The sequence below is a fragment of the Podarcis melisellensis genome (assembly GCF_964234715.1).
Source record: "Podarcis melisellensis genome assembly, chromosome: 6".
Classification (NCBI taxonomy): domain Eukaryota; kingdom Metazoa; phylum Chordata; class Lepidosauria; order Squamata; family Lacertidae; genus Podarcis; species Podarcis melisellensis.
In genome coordinates this window covers 56,883,232-56,909,683 of record NC_138538.1, presented here as the reverse complement: position 1 = coordinate 56,909,683, position 26,452 = coordinate 56,883,232, and the positions used below count along the sequence as shown (strand labels likewise).

Here is a 26,452-nt window from a genome sequence, read left to right as displayed (position 1 = left end):
TTGTATTCCCACTATTAATCACTGTTTGCTCAGTGCTGTCAATGCAGTCTAAACATTACTTTTTTGAGGAATTAATCTTATTCAAAGATCTACAGGGCTGTCTCCCTGTTTGAACATCACTGTCTCATGCTGAGATCCTGCGCTGTGCATCCATGAACCTACTAGGAAAGCCTACTAGGAATTGATTATCTCTTGCTTTGAAATACTTAATTTCAGAATCACTATTCCCCCTGTGCACATGTATACTTTTTTGGGATTTTGATGCAAACAATCGATCTCCTTTATTGGCATAGAAAAAGTGCATTGTATACATGGATCAGAACACAACACAGAGAACAAAACATAGTAGGAGATACTTTAGCATAAAACTGTCCAGACATCATGAGGTACAAAAATGGCTCTTAGGACCTATGGTAACATCATTTCACGGCATCACTCAAAAATCCTGCCACATTCTCCACTACAATTATTCAGCAGAAAAGACCCCCTGGAAGAGTCAGTGCGATAAATCCCCTCCTTCAATAAGGGGGCCAAATACTTAGCACAGGGGTCAGCAACCTTTTTCAGCTGTGGGCCGGTCCACCATCCCTCAGACCATGTGGTGGGCTGGACAATATTTTTTTTTGGTGGGGGGGGGGAATGAACGAACACCAGGCAGGCCCCACCAATAACCCAGAGGTGCTGGGCTTCATTCACAGTGGAGGGTGGGGAATATCCTGTACCTTCAAAATGTTGCCTAACGGTATCCCCACTGAATCCACCTATTAAAGGGAGAGCAACATATCTTGAATTTTCCACACCCTCTGTTATTCCTCCTCAAGAACACAAATTTCAGCTGTATTTTGCTTTGTGTAGGAATGTGGATCGTGGTTATGAATCGCTCAGTGGGCAAAGCCTTTTCTAAATTTCTGGTGCCAATGAGGGATTTGAAGTGGTGCAAATCGCTGCCAGGAAATTAAGCTAACGTGCTTCTTTGTCCACTTTCTTTGGGTCATGTTTGTGCATTTCAAAGTGCAATCGTGCTACAAGGGGAGTATCAGCCAAGAGAGAAAAGCACTGGGTGATGTTGAGAAGGATGAAACCCAAGCTCTCAGGAATGACAGTGCACCTCTGCTCAGCACCCTCCATTCTGACTCTGCGCTGAATGCACAGATCCATTCTTCAGGAGTCCTTTAGCGACAGGGCTGCTGGGATATAGCCGGGAAAAGCGGGCAAGTGCAAGGATAGGGAAGATGATTCGGTAGGCATTGTAATGCAGAGTACCAGATTTGTAGAACGCTGTAGCGATGTCACCCTGAGGAGAAGCAAGAGAGAAATTCCTGAACAACCGACATGCAGTCTTCTGCCCTGACTTCATGGTGACTAAATTCCATTTGAGAACCCAGTTGTATGATCACTGTAACCTCTTTTAAGAGCAGCAGTCACATACAGTATCACTGAGCTTTTGGCTGGCAAACAAGACTCTGGAAGCAGGAATCAGAGACCAGAGCCAATTAAAATGTAGGAAAGGCGACTAAAGACATTGTGGCACCTCAGGCAGAATATCCAAATGGTTCCATGATTAAAAAATAAAATAATCAACTGGCAGTCTATGGCTTTTTGAGGGCACCCCTCTGACCTGCCACATGTTAACAGTAGGGCTGGCTGTGTCCTGTGCTCTGATACCACACAAACTCAATCCTGATGGCACATTTTGATGCCACAGCAGTAACAAGACAGGTGCATGGATCACTTGGGTGCCTAAGGCAACAGAATACTTCCCACAGGAACATCAGAGTGTTCAATAGAGGGAGAATATGGGCAGCACATGTAAGATCTCACCTGCCAATGCCACAGAAGTGTCCATGTGTGTCCACAATACATTGCAGCCATCTATGAGAAGCATCTTTATGACAGCAACAACGCCAAAGAGTGTACATTCTGATCTGCCTCATTTAGTAAGTGAGGGGTGGAAAACTTTTGGTCCTCCAAATATTGCTGAATTGCAACTCCCATCATCCCTGTCTATTGCCTATGTAGGCTGGAAGGCAACAACTTAGCCACTCCCACTCTCAGTACTTGGTGGAAAATGCTCTGCGTTCATTCATTCATTTTATGTATATTTGGAGGACATGATCCATTTCATAGCTGGCTGAAATATACTGTTTCTGTGAACCTTGAAATTATATTGCTATGAAGATACTTGATTAAGAAAAGAAATTAAAAGTTGTAACACACCTGAGGCCACTCGCCAATCAATGTCTGTCTGTCAATCAAAACTTGTATTCCTCTTTCCAGAACCCGAACATCAGGATATCTGCAAAGCCACAAAAATACCGGTCATTAGTTCTGTTATCAGCAGGGAAAGCCTAACATTTTCTTCTGGGGAGCTTATATGACTACATTTTCTTTTTAAAAGAAAGAAACCCTCATGGGCTCACAGAAACTCAATGGGTCCCCCTAGTGGAAAGACCTGTAAGTGCATGAGTCCTTCACACAATTTCAAAAAAGTGAAGAAGCTAAAGAAATGAAATTGTGAGGCCTCCATCCCAGTCCTTAAGACGGCCTTAACTGCCTCTTTGTTTGGCATTATTTCAATTGTTTGGACTAAGAAGCACCTGGGAACATCTGCAGGAAAATTCTGTCCTCTGCAAGTTCACAAAATTTAGCATGTTTTTTTAGCACGCCTTAATTGGTTTGTCTAGCTCAGGGGTCTGCAACCTGCGGCTCCGGAGCCGCATGTGGCTCTTTTACACCTTTGCCGCGGCTCTGGGGCGGATACTAGCGAGGGGAGGAGGCGCATTGTGCGCCCTGACACTCTCCACTGTGGCGGGCGCTGTACTGGCTGTGACGTCGCACCGTCCCAACGTCACCTTCCCGCCCGCCCGCTACATTGTAAGGGGCATGTACGCTGGACACTGTTTTGAAGGGGAGTGAAGAACATGTAGCACCCTGCTTGTGGTTAACGCTTAGCTGGAATGAAATATTCAACGCAGCAATAGAGAAATTAAAATAATAATTTATTTGTCAGACAAATAAATGAGAGGCACAGTGATATATGGTTACCAAGCTCTGGCCTGCCCGCCTGCCATTATGGCCAGCACTTATATTTCCTTAACCCAGCCCCCTTGCTCCTCCTTTGGCTGCCTCTGTCCAATCAGCCTGGTTGAAATTCCTATTGGCTGTTTGCTAGAACCAATCACAAAAGATACACCCATTTCCTATTGCCTTTTATGGGAAATAAAAGCTATATATTCTTCTATCTATAAATGACAAATAAGTAGTCATATATCTTACATTTGTCTCAACAAGGAACCTTAATTACCAGCTCACCTCTTGCCCTCCTTGCCCTATTGCCCTCCAAAACAGATGGTTAATAGTTTTAAATTTTTATCTTAAACAGATGTCAGAGATCTTGGGTTCACATTCTCATGCATCATCAATGAAAGATCTCCTTTTTGGAGGTCTTTAAACAAAGGCCTGACAACCATATGTCAGGAGTGCTCAATGGCGCCTCCTGTCTGGCAGGGGGCTGGGCTCGTTTGCCCCTCTGGTCTCCTACAGCTATAAGACTCTATGAAATAAGAATTTAACATTTCTTTATTTCTAGATCCTTTGCATAATTACATTTAAGCCAATATATTTCATACATTTATCATAGATAGCTTTTTAGAAGAATAAACCTTCTCAAAGTAAAAAAGGAAGGAACAGTTTACAGCCTCAAAATAAAATAGGAAAAAAGCCTCTTCTTCTGTTTACACTCCCCTTCTCCAGCCAGTTGCTTTTTTTTCCATTTGCTCTTGGCCTTTAACCTTAGGAAGATATGGCTCAAGTTTAATGGGAGGCACATGGTCTTATTTTACTATTTACCAACTCTTAATTATGTGTAACCTTGCTCTCAGCCTGTAATTCCCTTTTTACGACTTTGAGAATTGTTTTCTGCTATAAATCAGAGGGCCCCCTTGTCCAGGAGGATAAACATCTTGCCAAAGTACTTAGGCAGCTGGTCTTCTGCCTGGCATAAAACATTTGAAAATCTTTAAGCTAATTTTAAAATACAGATCCTGATCAAAATATAAGCCTTGATAAAAATGCAGGCTATGATTAGATGCCTCAAACACACACACACAAAAAAGGTAACTTGTTAATTTAACGTTTATTTCTATGAGGAGGAGTAATTCTGAGGGGTCAAACAAAGAAATAATAAAAAAGTGACAAAAAAGTTATTTTTATAATGACAAGTTTTGCAGCTCCCAGTTTTTATTTCTTCGGAAACGGGTCCAAGCGGCTCTTTTTGTCTTAAAGGTTGCAGACCCCTGGTCTAGCTGCTGCAGAAACCACTTGGGCAAAAGCAGACAGAAGCCTTTGCTAAGGTAGGTAACTGCCAGCTTCTGTGCTTACCTAACAGCCATCAGCCCCAACAGAGCCCAGGAGGTTTGGTGGATCTGGGAAACGGTGTGCTGAATATATTTGCGAAACCTGTAGGATTCAAATTCCTCTCCCCAGCCACCGTCTTCCATTTGCTTGGAGACTAAGAATTCACAGGCTTTGGTCACTTCCTTGCACGCCTCCCTAGAAAATATGAGAGGGGAGAGAGAGAAAATAGCCCATGAGATGCCTCATTGGGTTTTGTTCCACTGTTGGCCTTGACTGCATCCAAAGCATCAATATTATATGCACATGACTCCCCTGCATTTGATATTTTGGGTGGAGGAGCCTGACGGTCTCTCCACTTCACCCCCCTGAAGCTCAGCTCCATCAAGGGCTCCCAGCAGAGCAACATTCATACTAATCTTCTCTACCCGAAAGGCTGCTTACTCACCCACCACGGTAGATGTATCCCATACATGCAAATGCCTCTAGTCCAAACCAGGTGCCATATGTGAAGCATACGCCCCATCGCCTGTCAGGGAAGAAAAACCCATCAGCCGCTGAATGAAAGATACTGAGACAAATGACAGACTACACCCTTTGAGTATGCCCTTCCATTCACTGTTTGTTTCATAGAACCATAGAGTTGGAAGGGACCATGAGGGTCATCTAGTCCAACCCCTGCAATGCAAGAATCCTTCTAGTCCCATGTTCTATCATCTGAGCTATCTCAGCTATGCTTTTTTTCTGCATTTCTTCCAAAACTTTCATATCCCTCCATTAGCTGCCCCAAACAGTGAACAACTAGATGAGGAGAAGGTTTCTTCTTGGTAGCAGTTTTTCAAAGTTTTATCGTCTACAGACAGGACTCTCCTCAAAGTAGTGAAAGGAGGGATGGAGCCAAGTTCATTCATCATAAACTTGCAGTGAAATTCCTGGTCAAAGGCAGAATCTCTTGTTGCTATAACTAGTTGTGTCTTTTTCCCTGCTTGCTATTGATCTAACTAGATCTAATTTATATAACCAGTTATTTTACTTAGTGGCTGTAGATCTCATGGTGTGCATATTCCTGATGAATCATGTAGGGATCAGTATGGGATCAGTACATAGTGTTACCAACAGTACAGTATGTTCTCTCTCTAAGTCTAATGACAATGTGAAGGTTTGTGCAACTACCTAATCCTGCCTAAGAACATAGATTAACTGAGGGTGGAGCAAGCTGCTGACACCTGGATATTGGTACTACATTTTAGGCTGCAGGTCTCTAATCACTCCTTAGACACACTAGCAATCAGTTGTTTGTGGTGAACAAGATTCCCAACTGTCCTCTTAGGCGTCACATTCTGAAATTGCCCATTTTACACATCAGTTTAGGATCCCATTACCTCTAAAAAGAGGCTGGATGCTCCTGTGTTTTCTTTACCATGAACAGTTAGGCTGCAGCACATCCCTCCACAGTGGGAAGTGAGAAATCCCTTTCTGTGCATGTGTTTTACCCTTCATCGCAGAAATATTTCATATTTGTAGAATACTGAAAGCACAAACTGCAGACTGTGAAAATGCAGATGAATCAGACGAAGCTCTGGATATCTCCTTCTTGGAGGTAACAAGCAGCCTAGGGATGCTACTAAAGGCAAGAGTTCCACTAGTTGTGTCACATTCCACACAAGGCAGCAGTCTGCCAAACTGTTGTGCAGGAAAGTCATTCAAAAGGTGAAGGTTTCCATAGCCCATCAACAACCTCTTCAAGTCCTACTTTCAGAATGCTATGTATGCATTCAGAAACTACACCAACCCGTGCCGCAGTCAAGTTCAGTGTGGGATATTTGTAAGCCACTCACCCTAACCAGGAGCCATCAGCTTTCTGCATATTACGACAATACTGCAAAGCCTTATTTAGAGTATCACTGAGAAGAAAAACAAAGGAGTCTTCTTACATTTCAAGCCAAACAGACAATAATTAACCCAAGTCCCTTGTAACAATGGCATTCAGCCGCCTAAAGTAGCCTTCGACTTTTTCGGAACTTGGACCCACCCCAAACATGCATTTAGTGGCCCACTTCTTAATGTTTTAATGACGTTAGTGTTGCTATTGTGACCCACCTTAGAGCAGGCTGTGACCCAGTAGTAGGTCCTCCCAGCCTAGCAGGTGATTGCTAATTAAGATGAAGAGTGTTCCTCATAAGTCTTTAAGGATATTTAAACCACCAGCAGCAGCTGTACATGAGATGAATATCTCACAAAAGTATCACTTCCATGTTGGAAATAACATGCATGCTATGTGTACATATACATATACATTTTCCCAGTGCTTTTTTCTGGGGGGGTACGCATACCCCTAAACATTTTGTGAATCGAAGTTTGGCCTCATTAAGGGGCAGTATTTCAATATAAGTAGGAAAATGAGAGTACCCTAAACATTTTTTAGAAAAAAGCACTGCATTTTCCAGAGCTGTGCTGGTTTGTTGCAGCATTAGAATACAGAATTCTAGAATACAGAATATGTGTATTATAACGTAACAATAACATCATTCTCAGCTCATACATTTACCTGATTTCATCTTCCCGGTGATTTGGGAATCTTTTCCCAAAATGTTTCAATCCCTGCATTACTGACGAAGTACATTCTATATAGGTGTGGTCGACCATACAATCAGCTAAAAAACAAAGTCCAGAATGTTACATTTCAAGATGGCTTACAGATTTATATCCTAAAAAAGAGAGCAAAAACCTAGCAGTTTAAACAGCGGGGGGGGGTGTCTATAAAAGCAACAAGTCAAATGCCAGCTCTTCACCACCAAAAGCCTAGCAACCAAACGTGCCATCCACTCAGCAAATCAGGCGTGCAAAGGGTGTGGCAAAAGGAGGTGGCTCTGGCCACAGCCACTGCTGGCATGCCCAGCAATACCCTCAAAGTAATGTGTCCCCTCCCTGAAGGCTGTGAGGTGCTAGGGTCATCCTGGGAGAGATGGCTTCTAAGATAAGCAAGACCCATGTGGTGTAGTTGAAAACCAATTATGCTGAACTAGGTCCATAGACTCATTGGCAGCCACTGTCAATGGCACTGCATGAGCCCTCATGCCTCCTTCCCAAAGCCCAGTAAGCGCTTCCCCCACCTTTGGGGGAAATTCACATAAGATTCCCATTTAAGTTGTTCCAATACCAAGGCTGTGTTCTTACCATATATCTCTGAGGAGTTCATGACCTCCAGCAGCCAACTCCCACGCCTGGTTTCATAAGACGAAAAACCACCATCAGAATTTCTCATGTTCAGCATCTGCAAAAAAAAGGACAAGTGTGATTGGGGAGGGAGCAAGGCCAAAGGGTTTAAGAATGTGCTTTGTCTTACTTGCAGAGGTGCATGATGATCACTCCTGCCCAGTCCCACCAGCCACTCCTGTGCCCTTACTTCACTTGCTCTTTTCCTAAACTAAAAAGCCCCAAATATTATAGGGGTATGTAAAATCACACCTTGAAAAACTAATCTCTTTACTTCAAGTGAAGTTAAAAAAATGGAGAGTGGATCTCCATACACATGTAGTTGTGCCAGTTGGCCCTCTCTCACCATATTAGGCCAATGGAGAACTCAGTGGAGGGGGAGATTCTGTTCTCCTAGCAAACACTAGAAAGTGTCATTCCTCCTTGCGACTATGATGAGGATTCCAGGACAAAATTTGCTAATTTGCATATTTCTATCGAATGTGATTTAACTCCAAATTACCACTGTATGAAAGGAGATGAACTCATTATATATTTGACTTCAAATTGATTAAGTAAAGCGTAAGCATGTAATAGCAACGTTCTAATGAACAAAATCAGTAGTCCGTCTGTTGTCAATCCTAATACCCAGTGAGCTTTCGATCCAGCTTACTGAGGGAGATTGCTCTCAGTACTGCTACCTTACAACCCTTTACCTGAGCTTAAGGAACTCAAACTTCAAGACTGATCATCCTTCACAGGGGATACAATTCTGCCATAGGGACACTTCCACCAATTCTCTACGGTCCCACAAAACCAATATTCTCCTCAGCACTATTACTGAATGCTAGATGACTTCAGTTTTCCCACAATAGCTTCCTCCTGCCTGCTTCCGATTTTCTCTTCTGGTCTTTCCCCCTTCTCACCACATTGACAGCATCAAAGAGGCGCTGAGGTGCCACATGATCTTCTATGAAGGGGCATTTTTCCTCCAGCAGCATCAATGTCCTCATGGCCTCAGCAGTGCAGTCACTGACTATCCAGTCATTCTCTCGATTGCTGAAGGGGAATCCACCCTGGATGTTGAAGAAAATACATTAGGACTTCTTTGGCAGCAGTCAGTGTAGAATAATCTCCTCCCAAAAAGATCCCAATAAAGCAACCAGGGATTTGACGGGTGATCCATATTTCTTCTTCAGGGTACTAGATAGATGGGCCCTGGCCTAAACCAGCAGGCTCTTTGGGTTCTCAGAATTAACACTTAAAGACTCTTTTTTGCTGGCTATGGGTCACACAGACAGGACACAATTCTGGATGTACCTTGTTCATCTGGCGATAATATCTCTGGTAGTTAGGTGGGTTATCTACAATCTGAAAAACAGATTAGCAGCATATTAATAAAAGATAATCAGAATATATTTATAACCAGAGAAAGCCAGTGTGGCATAACAGTTTGAGTGTTGGACCTGAGAGACCAGGATGCCAATCCCTGCTTCCTCTCAGCCTAAAATTCCTCATAGTGTTGTTATGTGGATTCAGTAAGGAGGAAGAAAAGCATGTATGCCACCTTAAGCTCCTTGGAGAAAAAGATGGGCTATGCAATAATTAACAAACAATAGAAAATAAATTAACTCAGTCAGAAATATGGCCTGCAATTTAGAAGACAGAATATGGCTACAGCCTGATACAATGGCAGCACATAGGGTTGCGTTCAGCGCCAGTGCTACTCATAGCAGACTCACTGAAATTTATGAACTCAAATTGGTCATGTTTATTAACCTGAATGGGTTTGCTGTGAATAGGATTCATACTGTGTACAACCCATAGTGTTGGTTGAGGTAAATTGCAGTGGATATACAAGGTTTTACACAGGACTGAAACCACACTATAGAACCAAATTGACATTACAGTCAAGGATCACATGGGCTTCAGATTAAAAACCTATTATTCTATAGTCCCGCCATGACACATTATTCAGCTGAATGAATCTCCACACTCAGGCCCAACATTTCATGACCACAACACCCACACATTAAGCTTTGCCTATGCAGGCATCCATGTCTACATGCACGGATATCAGAGGCAGGGCTGGGGAAAACCATACAACTTTGGAAGCTGCCCTTCAACATCTAGGTCAAGTAGGCCCGTTGCCTTTCATAACCTAATAATAGCTCCTTCTCGTGATGAGTAACACATGAAAGGGGCTCATGTTACTTTGCAAAAAGAGACAAGTGTTTCCCTCCTGAGTCTTTTGCTGAGACAGCTGAAAGCAGTATTGAGTCCCTGTGTATGTTATTCCAAGATCAGTGCTTTACCTGAGAGGCTTTCAAGAATTCATGGGCTTTTTTCAGACAGGATGCATAGTCAGGATTGTTCTGAACCCCAGCCTAGAAAAAGACGGAAGTTATGCTTAAGGATTCTGACCCAGGAAAGTCACAGAGAAAATCTCAGACACTTACACAAAAGCATCACTTCGGACAGCCACAAAAATAAATGCAATTTCTTCAGGGATAACTTCAGTGTTACAAAAGGAATACTCAGTGTGTGGATTTCTGGACCTCATGTCCTAAGAATCACCTGGAGAACATGCCTTTCTTGGTTAACCATGACAGGCATACGAGGTGTTCGGATCTCGTAATGTGTGTGCTTTGGTTAAATAATGAACACACACTCTCTACATGCCAGTTCATTCATCTAAAATATATATGTACCGTAAATGGAAATTATTGTGGAAAGAACAAAAGCAGAAGATTTGACAATATAAAATGATACCTCCAAGAAGCCTTGAATGGCAAATGATGTATCCCAGGTCTGTGATCCCATGACCTGATATAAAGAAAGGAAGAACAGTTTTGACCATTAGATCAGGGGTGGAAAACCAATGGCCTGGGATCTAAAGGCAGTCCTCTCTAACCAGCCCTTTGGATGCTTCCCCAGTCATGTCCACTTCCCAGCCTACACCCTCCCCCACTGGCCTTGCTCTGCACCCTCCTTAAGGGCTGGAATGTCTCATGGAATTGTGATAAGCCCTCCTGCTTAACTGAGTGGAAGATGGGGAAATGTGGGGGGTGGGTCTGAATTTCATGTGGTCAGAATTGTGTGGTAGTTGTGGGAGATCTTAAACAACTGGTTTTTTCACATTTTTATTTTCTGTTTTAAAATGTATGTTCCAGTGCACTATTTAAAAAGAAGGCAAGAACACTAAGAATAAATCAGTAATTAAAGGGCTCCTCCACATGTTTACTTACTCTTTTTTATTGTACTGCTCAATTCCCCTGGGTTCAATAGCTTTTCCCCTTGTTCTGCAGCTATGGCTTGCAAAATCTGAACTTCTCTGCTGAACTGAAACTCAGTTAAGAAACACAAGTCTTTGGATTTTCAGCGTATTAGATAATATCTGGTTGAGCAGTTTTAAAATGTGCTACATGACCTTGTGTTATGTTACATCTTACCTCCTAGCCCTAATCCTGGGGTGAAGCTACACAATATGCAGGAGATCCAAGACTGGATCTCCTGATATTTTGATATCAGGCAGGCAGAAGACAACTCAGCTTGAGAGTCACCAAAGCAATGCAAATTGCAGGCCACAGCAATTCCCAACATATTGGTTCACACTACTGTACCTTTATTAGCATACCATCTTGTCCAATCCTGCAGAGATATAAGAAGCAGAGATTATAGCAGATGCAAGTCCATGTAGTTCTCTAACTTCATTGCATAACAGGAGACCAAGGCTTGACAAGACTAGAATAGGCTTTAAGAACAGCCAAAAAGCAAAATCTCCCTGAAATCTCTTCCAGACAACACAATGAGTGGGACACAGGTGTGCACGACACCTTTCTGAGTTCCACCTATGTTGCAAATAAGGATATTTTCACATATGCAGCTTAAAACACAACAAGGTAATTTTTTCCCAACTGCACTGCAAGCTGCATTTGCACAGTGTTGTTCATATCAGGGGCAGAGATGTCTTTACAGAGTATGCATGCCGTTTCTGGTCGTCGTCGTCCCCCCCCCCCCGTACACCTCCCCACCCCCGGAACTCCTAGTGATGAAACTGCCATCTGAGCATCTGTGATCATGTGTGCACATACTACAGCTTTCACAGGTGTACACACCATTTACGTTTCCTAGTGCAATTGACCTTGGTTTGAGGAAAGATCCAGGTCTGCAAAAGCACACTTATGCAAGACCATGTTCAGGATTCTACAAAGATGGGTTTGAATAAATATGCCAGGCTTACCAAAGGTAGTCATAGATCCTGGAGATATGTTCTTGAAAAGCTGGAGAATCGGCTCCATCAGCATACCTGCTTATTAGCACATGAAACGCTTTACAAGTCTGCAGGACAAAAGAGAATATCATTCCAGTTAGGAATTCCCCTCTGCAATATCTCCATGCTTAGCACTCTCATCTGCCACAGGACTAAGTGTCTGCATCTCACCAGCCAAGCACAGAAACTCAAGTGGGCAGAACAAGATTGCCACAAACATAGCTCTCTGTTTGGTTTTTGAGGCAAAGCTTCCTCAGGAGAATGAGTATATGCTGTCATCAAAAGGAATTTGTTCCCAGTACAATTATTTCTTCACAAAGGACCTACCGGGCTAGAATTGGTGGCGTTCGAGAATATGTCGTCAGCCTTGATTTGCTCATACATTTCTGCAATGGCTTGCTTTCTGAAACTGGTAAAATGGTATCTCTCATACAAATTGAAAGTAGCTGCAGAAGGAATAAGAGACACTATGAACATCGCAATCATGTTAATGCAGTTCTATCTTCCTCGTGTGTTTTGGGCTGCAATCCTCCATGCAATTACCTGGAAGAAGGCACCATTGAATTCAATGGCACTTGCTTCTGAAAGATCTTTTGGCTCAAAACAGAGGCAGGATTTCAGCCCCCAATTTCAAATATGATTTTGGGGGGAATCTGCAAAAGAACATGGGTGTGAGTGAAGGGGTTTACCACGGGTGGGCACCAGTTGTTTGGGGTCATTTGGTTTTTTTCTTTTCATTTACCCCCAACTTCCATGAACCTTTTGCAGATCCCCTCCCAAAATCTTTCCTAACAAACCTCCACCCTGGACCCACCCCCCCAAAAATTGGAGACCCAAAATCACAATCCCTGCCAGATTTTCTCCTTTGGCTTGGACAAGGTTACATCAAGAGAAATGGAATGAAACAGTTTGATAGTTTTAAGGTTTACTGAAGTAAATGGGGGGGGGTCATTAAGCACCATAAAACTGTTGCTGGGTCCCTCCCACTAGCTCTCATTGGGATCAGTAGGGCTCCCAAATTATGAGAATATAAAGAAGCAAAACGTGTCTTTCTTCATTTGTGGGCCTTCCACCTTATCCCGGAAAAGAGGACACAAATTTGCATGTTACACAACACACACACATTTTATTCAGATCTGTGTTTTCTTTGGCAAGTGAGTCAGAGAGCCCAATCAAGGTACAATGCATTGGACCCAGATAATCCTGTTGGCACCCCTGCATCAAGTAGTTACATATCTTGTTCTTCCTTAACTGATCAACAATGGCCAATTCACACTGTAAAAGTAATGGGTGGGGTAGAAATCTCAATTCAGATCGTGTGACAGATCCCACACGCTGTCTTCACGGTGTGATTCAATATCCCTAGTCCTTGTAATTGGCAAAGTACCGCATTTTTTGCTTTATAAGACTCACTTTTTCCCTCCTAAAAAGTAAGGGGAAATGTGTGTGCGTCTTATGGAGCGAATGCAGGCTGTGCAGCTATCAAAGAAGCCAGAAGACCAAGAGGGATCGCTGCTTTCACTGCTTTCCTCCAAAAGCAAGGTGTGTCTTGTGGTCTGGTGCATCTTATAGAGTGAAAAATACAGTATTTGCTTGCTACATGTGATAATATGAAACTTGGAAAATGTTGTGTTTCCATGGATATCCTCTGATGAAAAGCGTTTCCCTATATCAACAGAAATCTCTTTCTCTGTGTGAACTAAACCTTAGGAAACCTACGTTGAAGTCCTGAACTCCTGGAATAAGACTTGCCAATTCCAAAATCACTCACCAAAAGCGGCATCCAGCATCCAGCTGTGTGCAGAATGCAAATCGGCTTCGTAAATATTGTTCCTCTGGGCTGGCCAATCAATGGTGGAGAAGTCCTCCACATAAATCTCCTAGAAGGAAACCATGAAGTGAAATGACTTTCATAGTAAAGAAGCTGCAGGATGCTGGTGTACTTGACAAATGTCATTTCGGATCTTTAAAAAAACCCCAGCAAATTCATTTTAGCATTTCCCCCTCCCTGTGTTATGGCATCAGCTTTCATGAGCTATAGTCTACGTCATCACCATTTTGGTACTTAAATGAAAACAGTATGTTATAATAAATAATAAATAATTATTAATAAATAAATAAAACATTAGAGGAGAAAGAGGAGGGTACTCCATAGGAGATTAATGGTTCAACAGTTCTTCATTGCTTTGTTTTTTTGGTAGTACAGAAGAGGGGAGAAGAATGCTCCTTTTACCACACCAAAAGAAAGGGGAGGAAAAAGAAAGAAAGAAAGAAAGAAAGAAAGAAAGAAAGAAAGAAAGAAAGAAAGAAAGAAAGAGAAGCATCAAAAAGGGAGATTGTGGTATTACTGTGATGTAGGCAATATTGATGTTGTTCACCAGTTTTTACGAGAAGAGGCAAAGAGTTAATGAATACTCTGTGGCACAGGAAGCACAGAACCATTTAAATAAATTTAAATAAAAGCATGAATGGAGACTTATGTGATTTGGGTGGGTGATGCCCTGGGCACCATCTCCACTCCAAATTCTACCCTCCCAAAGTTTCCCTCCCCTATGGAATAGGGATGGTCAAGTGGCATGCTTCCATGCCCCTGCCTCTCTCCAAAATAAATATTCCCATGGCATTTTGAAACACCAATGCTCTGAGCTCGGCTTCTGCCTTAAATGGAAAAAGGACACCCAGCTCAGCCTTCTCCCTGTCAGATACAAGCAAGCAATCCCCCAAGTGCAGATCCAAGGGAGTATGAGGGTCCCACTTTGACAAAGGATGCTGGGATGTTTGGAGAATGTTGCCTTGCCTGTCTTAGACTCTGGATCAATTCATCTTCTTCCACAGTTAGGCGAGTGGCATAGCAGTAGCTCATCGCGAGGGTGATATGGCGAGCGTGACACCAGTATGTTGAGGGATGTCCCGGCAGCCATGTAGGAAAAAGCCTATTTCAGAAAGAAGGAAGAAACAGGTTCATGGAAGACAATGTCAGGAATCCTGGATGTAGTGGTAACACTAAAAGCAGGTTATATTGCCCTTCATCTGAGGATCAGGGCAATTTAAAGTATAAAAACACAAAACCTGGTAATATAATAACAAACAAAGCAATAATCCCCCACTATATTGTTGGTGTCTTATTTTGTTTTCCAGAGTTGTCATTCTTATCTTTATTTTTTTATGGCTAGGGGCCTCAAAAACTGGAACTAGCCCAGGCCTCTTTGGACCTCTGAGAGTGGCGAAGATTAATATGGATTAATTTCAATTTCCAAGTCACTGTTATTTAATAAAGAATTTGTCTACTGTGTAAGACTGTAGACATTGGGGGGGGGGGATTTCATGATTGGTGGCGTGGGGTGGGGATCAGTAAACTTTCAGACACATACCACAACTCGGGAAATGGTGAATTCATTCCCTCCCAGCTGTACAAATTCATAATGGCCAGCCAAACTTTGCCCAAGTTAGGGATTCCAAGAGCGCCACCTGGAAAGAGAATTATCAACATCTTTGCTTCTGTAGACTGAAGGGGACAAAGCCAAATAAATTTTCAATAAGAACCTAGATATGATTATTGCCTTGCTGTGAAGATACTTTGCAAAACTATAAAAAGGGAAATGGGTACTTAGACAGACTCTCTTTTGTATAGGAACACAACAAAGACATTTAATCCTAGCTTTCTTTTTTCTAGGATTGTTCTTATTATTTAGAGAGAGCCATATGGCATGTGGTTTTTCAGATTTCTTCTTACCCATATCAGGAGGAGACATGAGTATAAGAACTGCTGTGGTGTTCAGATTTAATACCACCCAACACTACCTCTATGCAGGTTTTATGTCCTCATCACACGAGGGGGAGAAAGAGAACTGGGCTTACTGGCCCAGTCCCCCCACCCCCACCCCTGCCCCATCACACCCTCATTGCCTGGCCCGGCCACACTCCACACATTGGAGGGGAAGTCTAGTAGCAGTTGCACAACTTTCAGCTATGCTCACTGCAGTGTTTCTGAACTGGCTGAACCCAAAGAGTTCCCTCCTCATTTTTCCTATAACTGCACAAGCTACCCAGAGACAGGGTGAATGCCCTGATCATCCTGAAAACATATGCTATGTATTTCTCAGACTGTATCCATGCAGAAGGAACCACCTCACCTCCTAGTTCCATTAAACCTTATGTGAATGTGTGACAGAAAGCTCAGCTAGACCAGAGTTTAGTGATGAAGTGCCTTGGAATTCCACCAGAGCTGAGCCTCCTTCTGAGTGGCTGTAGGTACAACTAGCTGGGCAGGGGTGTGTGTGTGTATGGAGTCCGCATTTTGGGAGGAAAAAGAGAAAGCCGTAGAGACAGTTGGGGAGAGAAGAGTTGAGAGTTGGCATTCTTGGAGTTCAGCTAGATACAAACAAACTCAGGACAATATCTGTAACCAGAGATGGAAGTCTGTTGAGTTGAGTTTGAAAGAAATTTATTAATGTCTTTTTAGGAGTGTACAGACAAGAGAAAAATTGGGAAGCTGAATTGGGGACAGGATAAGTAGAGTTATGAGGGGGACACTCTACCTGGGGTCCCAATTCAGAAAGTAAGTGACAGAACTTCTAGAGAAAAAGCAGATTCCCAAACCAGTTGGAGGGTGATCACCTGTTATCCTATTAGAGCCTCAGGAGTGTGATTTACAGAAAGCTGGGAAACGGACAGCAAGCACCACCTTATTTAAGACCCCAGGTATTAAGACCAAAGCTGTAATATCTATTCCTTTAATTTTTAGGAACTGAAGTGAAATAACTGAAAAGAAGCTGTGCATTTACCACCTTGTTTCTGTAAAATAAAAACCTTTCCCTGTTTAACTTTCCTAAGTCTCCAAGTACCAGAGAGTTTTCTTCATAAAACCAAAAAGATTAAGCAGTAGTTAAGAGGGGGGTTCACTGCAAAACGCTACTGCAGAAGGGAGGTTATAATTCACCTCATTCTTTGTATTTTCTAAGAATACAGTAAAATAAAATTTTATCACTGTATAATGTGCATTATGGAGTGGCATAAAAGGGCAGGTCCATGTCCCCCATCCCAAGAGTTCCCAATATAAATTTTAGAGAAGGGAAAATGGGAGGGAAGATATGACCAGCATCTTCTATTTGGGACATACACACAATTTCTATGATCAGTCTATGGTGATTTCTAAAAGGACCCACAAAAGAAGGGAGGAAGGGGGGGAGGCAGAATAGGAAGATGCTCCCAAATAACTACATCAGGGCCCCCAGCTTTATTTGGGCACTACACTCCAGCAAAATGGATTGATCCAGCCCTGCCGGAGATTTCTGCCTTACCTTTCTTGTGGAGATTTATCCGAGCTCGCACCACATCTGGATGGTCAGGCCCAAGTCCAAGGATTCGCATAGCTATGTAGCTGAAGGTTGTGCCAAATACTGTTGACTGTTCTTTAAGGTGGCTACAATAAAGAGAGATCAAAGAGCCATTAGAAAGTGGACCAGTGAGTCCAGAGGTCTAGAAATCTCTTTGAATTGTTTAGTTTCCATTCTTCTGGTGCATTACCTTAAATTCAAAAGCTTTTCTGAGAATTTGCCTCACCCATACCCAGCTAACCATTAGCCAGGACACCACAGAATACCTTCTTTTGTTTTGTATTACCTTTTTTAAAAAGTAATGCCTCAATGAAGGGCATTTGGTGCTTTGAAATCTTTCCTTTCATGAGGCAGCATGGGCTTGAAAGCAGCTCATACAACCTGAGTACCAGTTGAAATTCCATTCCAGCTAAATAAAGTTGATACCATGCTACTAAGAATTCAGATTCAAAGCTCAGTCAAACTCTGATCCATTTTGTGGTTTGCTATTGGTTTGACAGGATACATTTGGATGGAGGCAACCTGGCCTCACCACACCATTTATCAATAGTAATACTTCCTATAGATGGCGCTTTTCAAAGGCAATAGCGATGTCAGCTATCATATCTTCATTATTGTTGCCTTTCTCCACTCCTCATGCCACAATTCTATCTTTCTCCGCCACAGCTGGGCAACTTCAGTACATGCTGAGGCCAGCTTGCATTCTGGTCATCTACCCTGCTGCCCAGTTCACATGGTGAGTATTGCAAATAAAAGGCAGCAGAATGCAGAAGTGATTTAAAGAAGCCTTCACAGGGGAATTGCATCATGGACCAGCCCAAGATATGCAAAATTAGAGCATCTCTTCTCATGCCACTCTAGAGAAGCTCACACCCTCCTTGAACTACTTACAGGCCCCATCCACCATCTGGAAGCTGTTTTGAGAGGATGTAGCGCAGGAGCTCTCTCTCGACCTCTTCTGGTAGTGAGATCTTGGCAGCATAACATGACATCAAAATAGCTGTTTGATTAAAAAAGAAGAAGAATATGTGTAGTACTTGACAATCTTAACTTTGGTACGATTTGCCAATAAACCACCTGTTTGGATATCGAAACGTAACTTATGCTTTTGTACCCCATTGTTTGTTTGTTTTTACCATCTTGAAACAGAAGAAAAAGGTCAAACATAACAAGATTTATGTTTTTACTCTAGTATATGCCATTGTACACACTACTTGGGTGGGGAAATGAACTACAAAAATCAGTGAAGAGCAAACTTCAAAGAATGCCTGTATTTCAGTTCTCATACTGTTTCTGAAAGTGCTAATAAGACCTTTAACTGGAAACTGAATCTTGATCTGCACGCAAATCAAATTTTATTATTTATTTATTTATACTGTATACCACTTCAGTGGCTTAATCCCGCTAAGTGGTTTACAGGAAATATTAAAATTTTCAGTAAAGACAGTTAAAAATAATAATTAAGATTAACTGTAAGGGGAAGGGGGAAAAATTAAATCATCTGGTCTACCACAACCCCATACAGCTGTATGATGCCACCGATGGACAGTATCCTGCACAATGGATTCAATGGATTATCCCCCTTTTCAGAATATACTGAATAAGTATTCTGCTTTGTGAGAGAGGCTAGACTTAGTTTTCTTAAATACAGGGATTTAAATATATATATAAATTTAACTATAGGCAATTCTGAGAATGAAGAATTTCCCAGGCAGGTGACCCAAGGCAATCTGGCTTGAAGAACATACACATCTGATGAATCAGACTTCCAGGGAAGGTAATGGAAGACTAAGTGTCGACCCCTGTCAGCAGAAATAATTATGCAGTGATGGAAGATAACAGGGATATATATCTTAGTTACAAAAACTCCCTTCTGAATTAAGAGGGTTCAAGGTTTAGCCTCTCATGCATGGAAGAAGACATTCATGACACTGAGATCAAAGAAGTTTTACAGAGAGTGGAGAAGTGTCTCGAGCGAGGAACATTCACACACTGTATAATAGCTCTTAAAAGAAGGCCTCAGTTTAAGAGGTTTCTCCAAATATCAACCTATTTGTGTCTGTCTGGTAAAAGAAGATAAACAAATTTATAGAAAATATACAGGGAGGTCCTCCTTAGCCAGTTAATGCATATGTGGTAAATCCGCTAGTGTCCGTGTACCTGGTGCAAGAGAGAGAACACCAGAGCACTCCATGGCCCAATGGCCATCTTCTGCTTGCAGGCCAGAGAAGAATTTAATCGCTTTCTGGACAGCTTCCTGGGCGGTGCTAGCTTTCGGCAAATCTGGAAAGAACTTGCTCTGTAAAACAAAATAGGAAAAGTAAGAGAAATGCACAAAAACTAAACAGATTATCTACAAGACAAAGTATGAATTGTGTTAAATGTCCTGCTACATTTCATGCAACTATTTGGTCACTTAGAAATAAATATAGCCGGGAAGGGTAGTCAGGAATGGGACCATGGCAGATGGGGAGGTGTCATTTAACACTTCCCCTCCTAGCAGCAGTCTCAATGAAACGCCATCGCCAGCTGTTATTTGTATTTGCCTGGAGACATGGGCAGGCTGGGAAAGGGATAACTCTCTCTTCCCCACCCACCCCAATCCCTATCTGGATTGGGCCCTCATGAACTTGTTTCGATTTAAAACAACAGTCAGTTAAATACAAAAAGTCATTCAATGTATTGGATGGTTTAGCCCTGAGAGACGGTTCCAAAACTATGTTTTACAAACACATCTCAAGTGACATCTACACTTGCCAACATCTCACAATATGGGATATCACAACTGTTTAGAAATCCAGCTGTCAGTCAGAGGCCTTTATCCAAATAAACTGCATATTGGATTGATGTGCCTCAGTATTTTCACGCACATCAAAATGCCTCATGCAGATGCATCCTCTGTGCATCATGGAAATGAGTATCAGGCACAGTATATTGGAGATTGATCACTGAGAGCAAGAGAGTGGCTGTTCTCTAGGAGAACACCACAGAGCTCTCACATCAGAGAACTATAGAATACGAGGGACCAGAAGATCATGTAGTCCAATTCCCTTTCCAAGGCTAAGAACCAAACACTGAGGCCGCAGACTGCTTGCAGATGAATTCAGTCATCATTATAGGCAAAAACGTGAAGAAGCTGCCTTGTAGAAAGTGATAACCAAGTTATGTATTTCAGTATTTCCTGCAGATTGTCATAGTCATCTTGGAGGCTTGTCTTTTTTCAAGTAGAGTTTCATATTCAACCCTGACATTATCAAGTTGCAGTTGTACAGCACTAAGTGGCAGGCGGTTGGAGGAGATGACCCTCATGTTCCCTTCCACAATTCTATGATTGCAATAACCAAGCTTCCTGTGCTCCTAACTGACGTGTCAGAAGATGAGAACCCCAAAGAAAAATGACCCAGCCCTTGGGAAACTGCCGCTAGGAAACTGCCTCATGCCCTGTGCTCCTTTTGTAGCCTTTCCGTGTTGTACTATCTGTTATCATTAAGCCACTTACAGTGTCCAGCCCTAAAGTGTAAGCCTCGAGTGCATTCTGCTCACGGGCACATTCTTCACTGTCTGCCACGTAGTACCATTTCTGCCGCCCTTCCACGGAGCTGAATCGCCAGCGAGTAAGATCAGTTTTGGGTTCTATTTCATGTGCACCTTTTCTTCTGCGGAGACATCTGCCAAAGAACACAGAGGGGGTGGGAAGTTTAAAACATGCAGGCAGACTATTGGTTTGTTATCCTATCACGGGAAATTATTCTGAACCCCATTCTGTGGTCCTTCCAGCCAGAAGTGAGGGACTGACACGTCTATTGATTTCAGTGGGTCTATTCATGACTAATTTGTCCACTGATTTCAGTGAGTCTACTCTGAGTATGGCATATTCATATATCACCCATAGATCCTTTGCTTTTTCTAACTAGCTCATTATGGAAACACTTCCTATTCTCTACAACCATATTTTTGTCCCAGATGTTAAAGCCATTTCTTCAGAACATAAAGAGGTTAACAGGGATGCTTTATGAGTTTCTTTTATATCCGATTCCCTTAGTATAGTATTTTTAGGAATGCAATCCTATACAAAAGTCCCAGATTGATCAACAGGACTTATTTTCAGATAATTTGGCATAGGATCACAGCTTTAATTTCCAATCTCCCCACTTCTGTTCATTTACCCAAGTCTTCTCCTCAACATTTTCCCCCTTCTTCTCTTAGCTACTTCACAATATCTTTTCAAACTTGAAAATGATGAATTTTAACGTATCTGTCTTTCACATTACCGCTTTGGGGGTTTCCTTGCTGCAATCTCTTGCACACCTTTCCTGGGGAAAAGCCCCAGTGAAACAGTGGTCCTTACTTCTGAGTAAGCATGCACAGGATTGTCCTAGTAGACTATTTCATGTTAGAAAATTTAGGTGCAATTTTCTAATATGTCTTTCATTGGCCTCCACTAATTAATCTGTTTTTGAAATCAATAATTGACAAATAATAAGGACTACTGATGCAATTCCAAAATGATTTACTATTTATGTACTGTAGACTTGGCTTTACTTAAATTAATTTTTTAACCCATCTTCTGCTTATCCCCTTCTGTCATCAAATAGTGTTTGCTAAGCTTCACGTAACATCATAGTTATTTTCATCTCATTCCTCTTTTATTGCAAATTTATTATAACTAAACCGTCAGTACATTGGGGGGTTGAGAATCAGAGGCCACACCTGTCTTGTTTATCTTTCCAATGAAAGACCATTACCTAAGGCTTACAAGTTAGTTTTTGCAGGTTATTTTGCCAGAAATCCAACAAAAGCTTTTTACACCAATTTTCGTTTCTGTTCCTAATCACAATCAAAAAGTTCCATTCTATTTTTCACACCTTTTTGTATCAAGAAATTGTGGACTAAAAGTACAGGTGCATGCTAGAAGAAATGAGATCATAAACCACGGAACAGAACCAGCAAAAAGGTTGTTAAGGTTTGAACTTGAGAGAAAACTTCATTTGGTGCAAAAGATGGGGGGGGAGGGGAGCCTACAGCTTCTTGATATAAAGTTTTCTTCTCTACGTTTATGATTCGGCAACCCTCCCTTGAATGTTAGTTCAAATTATATATGTACAAGTGAGGAGGGGTGAAACCGGATTATAGATATGGAATATACTGTGTTTGTAAAAAAAGGAAAAGGGGAGGGAAGCTCTATTTTGCAAAAGGTTTACAATGGAAACTTAGAAGTGACTCTTCCCCATCCTTTATTATCTACGGAGTGAACTGAATAACACTAAAAGGACTTGGAATTTAATTTAATTGGAAGTATAATTGCTCATTTATCTTCAGTTGGATGGAAGGATGAAAGGAGTCTGTGAACTTGCCAAGGAACTGATAAGGTTCATTACTGAGTCATCTGCAGTTCGACAGACCACTCTTCTTCCCAGGCTGAGAGGGAAAATGGTGAAAACAGGTTATTTATTGGGACATAGTGATTTTTACAGCTGTTTTTAAAGCTTCAAAACGATGAAGCACGGGACAGAGCAATGGAGATTTTTCTGAAAAACAACGGGATACAGTGATACCTCTAGATACGAATGGGATCCGTTCCGGAGCCCCGTTCGCATCTAGAAGCAAACGTAACTAACAACAGCGCATCTGCGCACACGCATGTAGCTTTTTGCTGCTTCTGCGCATGCACGTGACGTCATTTTGAGCATCTGCGCATGCGCAAGCGGCAAAATCTGGAAGTAACGCGCTCCGTTACTTCCAGGTTGCCGCGGAGTGTAACTCGAACACACTCAACCCGAAGCGCATTCAACCCGAGGTATGACTGTATCAGCTCCACGCCTGGCATGATGAAGAACAGCAACAATGGGGGAAAGATAGACATAACATTTTACAAGGACAGGAAGAAACACCACGAACAGAATAATTGCCACACACAGGAAAAACAAGGATATAGTTTGAGTGCCTCACTTGTAGTTCTATAAATCATTTATTGTGTCAACACGAATAGATGTTATTAATACTGCAGTTGTTGTATAAGGGATTATTTTAACCGGAATTTAATTGAAATTAGGAAGATTTTGGAATGCAGAAATAAAGAAAACCATCAAACCATCAAATCTAGCATGTGGGGGGCCACCTAAATTGTATAATGCAGTATTTGTAATTAGTAATTGTATTATAATTTGGTATTGTTGCAAATGAGGCTATTATTGGATTGTAATTGAAAATTAATAAAAATTATCATCAGGAAAAAAGAAAAGCCAAATTGCTGCCTTTTTATTCCTTAATACATCAGGTTAATTACCCTTCCCATCTTATTTCTGTGAACTTCTCCTGTAATAAAGCTTGCTTAATCAACATGAATTAAGTCAAGCAACTGGCACACTTTGTTATTTTATTTAACCATCATCCTAATCAAAGCATATAGATTGCACACAATGTACTTACGTCCCATCAGACATCTTCTTGGGTTGATGAAGACTGCCTCAGATTGTTCTGGTTATATTTTAGATGGTGCAAGGCTTCAGGTACACAAGACACTGAATAGGACACTGAACACTTGGACTCTGGACTAGAGTTCCTGCCTCAGACGTTCCACAGTTTCTAAAATATTCACGCTCCCAATAAAATACTTGAAGGTTATATAAAGACTGACCTAACCAATCATAGCAAGAATAATTTTACAGGGTGGGATCAGGAGTGTTAATGTAATCAATGAAAGGCACACCCACAATTACAAAGGTCATTGTGTGGCAGGAACTGCATTGCACTGACGTTTTCTGGAGATAAAAATCTATCATGAGTAAAGTAACTTCCCAAAAGGATGTGTGTTTAGATTTCTTGAAAGTCAGACTCTTAGCTATGCTATGTGAACTATCTACCCTAATGCCCTATGGATGCTAATCCAACCTGACATGGAGATTTTCCCAAATGAAGACAACATCCACCTATGGGAAGGAAGCAAATTGTATCATATGCATAAATTGTGAAAGTGCCTCTTTTGCAGTGATGATGTTTTCTGCAAGCTGCCGTGCACCTGAGAACCGGAAACATGTTTCAAAACCTGGTTGAACTTTAAGTTAGCACAAGGGTAAAAGTAAATTCTGGGAAATGTGATCAAGCATCAAGCTAAAAGATTACATCATCCCTTGCTCCATCGCCTCGTCAAATTGCAGTGGTGTAGCGTGGGTTGCCAGTGCCAACGGCAAGACTAGCATTGTGCCCCCTAAGACAAATATTGTGCCCCCTAACTGGCTCCTCCATACTGCACACTGCTGCTCACAGAGGGAGCTGTGCAGCAGTGATGGGACATGCATGCACGCTTCTTTGTGCTGGGGATGGGCTGCTGCTGCCGCAAGACTCCTGTCTGCACACCTCCTCCACTGGTGGGGATACCACACAGCTGAGGGATGCAAGGGCCCATTCTCACTACAGCTCCTGCTCAGCATGCTGCTTAGGTAAGGTGGGCGGGGGGATAGGGAGGGCCTTCAGTCGGGGTGGCAGCTGCAGAGACGCACCCCAAAAATGTTTGCAACCTGGTCAATCTCCCCAGTAGACCCCCCTACACTACGCCACTGACAAATAATAATTATTATTATTATTTGGCACCCTTTATCTGATGATCAAACGTTAGTTTACACCATAAAAACAAAAAATATATAACATAGTAACAAATAAAAACAAAACCCCACCAGTTTAAAAGCCATAGATTGGTACCCATGATACTCATTCAAAATTCCAAATGTGACCACAGCCCCAAAATGTTGATGTAAAATGATACACATTGGAACAAAAACAACAAAAACCCTGATGACCGCACATAACTGTATTTGCAACAATTACCCTAGGATAGTCTGAAAATGTCCATTCAGTGAAAGCCAATTTTTCTACCCACCACTCCCTTCTCCTACCCCCATGTTGTTGCCCCGAGGAAACGATTTAGTGCGTAAGGAAGGAAGAAAACAGGAAATATTAAGTTAAACTTTCCCATATTACCAAAACTAACTCTATCCTACAGCTACCAGGCTTCTTCAACTTTGGGGGGGGGGCAAATCTCACTGCCATTATGCCTGATCAGATAACAAAAAAACCGCCCATCCAAAATATATGGCCAATCTGGTTTTGTAAACTGTATACTCTACAGTATTGCGCAGTTAACAGTGAAGCAAGCTATGTAGAAGAATCATTAGCATGGAGAAGGTGACAGACTTTCACAGGAAAAGGTTTAGGACCAGAGAGTTGTTGACAACAAAAAGACAAGCATCAAACCAACTGCAAGTACAGCATCACATGGAGAAAGAAATATATTAATTGACCAAGTAAATTTTAGTGAAAATAGTTTTGGAAAACTGCTACAATGATTTATATGGAAGCTCAGCCAGGGGGATTCGAGGAAGTCACCCAACAATGTTAACAAAAGTGGAACTATTACAATTAGGATAAATGTTTGTTTGTTTGTTGATGTTCTTTTTTCTATTTGTTTCTTATAAATCTGGAAAACCAATAAAAAATGGGGGGGGGTAAAAAAATGAAAGTATCACATGGAGCTACTGAAAGAGCGATATTTTTACTTTGATACAGATAGCATCTAGACTGGACCTCAAGCCATAGCGCTAGTCAGTGCAACAAATGCAAACAGGCTATATGGGAATGCATTTTCCCCACCCTTAAAAAGCTGCCTTCTAGACCAAATGATGCTTCAGAGCTGTCCTTAAGGGCAGCCCTACACACAGCACCCTACAATAGCCAAGCCTAGAAGTTACAAAAGCGCGAGTAAATGTGGCACGGCCAAGTGCAGTCAAAAAGGTAAATATCTCTTCTCAACCCCTTTTCCTTGTGTGCAATGTATTTTAGAACAGGTGTGGGGGAACCTTTGGCCCTCCAGATAGTACTCAACTTCCACCATCCCTGGCCATCGGACCAGCTTGCTGTGGCTGGTGAAGGTTGTAATTCAGCAACACAGGGAAGGCCAAAGGTTGCCCATACTTGTTTTTGATCGCAATTCTCCAAGCAGGGACTGTTTTAGGCACTCATTCCGAGAACTTCCCCAGAACACAATATTTCAACACTACAGATACGGTGCTGGGCTTCATTTAGGGTGGAGGATGGGGAATATCCTGTTCTCTCAAATGGTTGCCTAAGGGGAGCAGCCTTCCCCAATGAATCCACCTAATAAAGGGAGAGCAGCATCTCTGGAAATTTTCAATATCGCCTGTCATGCTTCCTCAAACACAAAATTTAAGCTATTTTTGCTTTGTGGGGGGGGGGGGGGTTGTGTGACTTGGTGGGCGAAGCCTTTCTTAAATTTCTGCCA

The 26,452-nt window shown here is 42.0% G+C and overlaps 1 protein-coding gene across 1 annotated transcript; it reads right to left on the bottom strand.

Moving 5' to 3' along the window:
- Positions 1-49: 49 nt before the first annotated feature.
- LOC309372290 (lanosterol synthase-like) lies at positions 50-26,379 on the bottom strand. The gene is made up of 22 exons (XM_081915773.1): positions 23,587-26,379; positions 20,657-20,825; positions 19,318-19,456; positions 18,049-18,157; positions 17,122-17,243; positions 15,193-15,289; positions 14,619-14,754; positions 13,593-13,701; positions 12,149-12,267; positions 11,792-11,889; positions 11,172-11,199; positions 10,321-10,374; positions 9,864-9,935; positions 8,869-8,919; positions 8,475-8,624; positions 7,531-7,627; positions 6,902-7,007; positions 6,192-6,257; positions 4,802-4,882; positions 4,381-4,551; positions 2,218-2,296; positions 50-1,294 (listed from the first exon to the last, which is right to left on the bottom strand). The coding sequence occupies exons 1-22, from the start codon at positions 23,598-23,600 to the stop codon at positions 1,115-1,117; spliced, it is 2,247 nt and encodes a 748-aa protein (XP_081771899.1). The 5' UTR covers positions 23,601-26,379; the 3' UTR covers positions 50-1,114.
- Positions 26,380-26,452: the final 73 nt, after the last annotated feature.

What these genes read in the sequence shown, in the direction of transcription:
- LOC309372290 (XM_081915773.1), bottom strand. An exon ending in AGGATCTATGACTACCTTTG is followed by an intron (nt 11,200 to 11,791) that starts GTAAGCCTGGCA and finishes ATATCTCTGCAG; the next exon opens with GATTGGACAAGATGGTATGC. An exon ending in CACCGGGAAGATGAAATCAG is followed by an intron (nt 6,258 to 6,901) that starts GTAAATGTATGA and finishes TTTTCTTCTCAG; the next exon opens with TGATACTCTAAATAAGGCTT.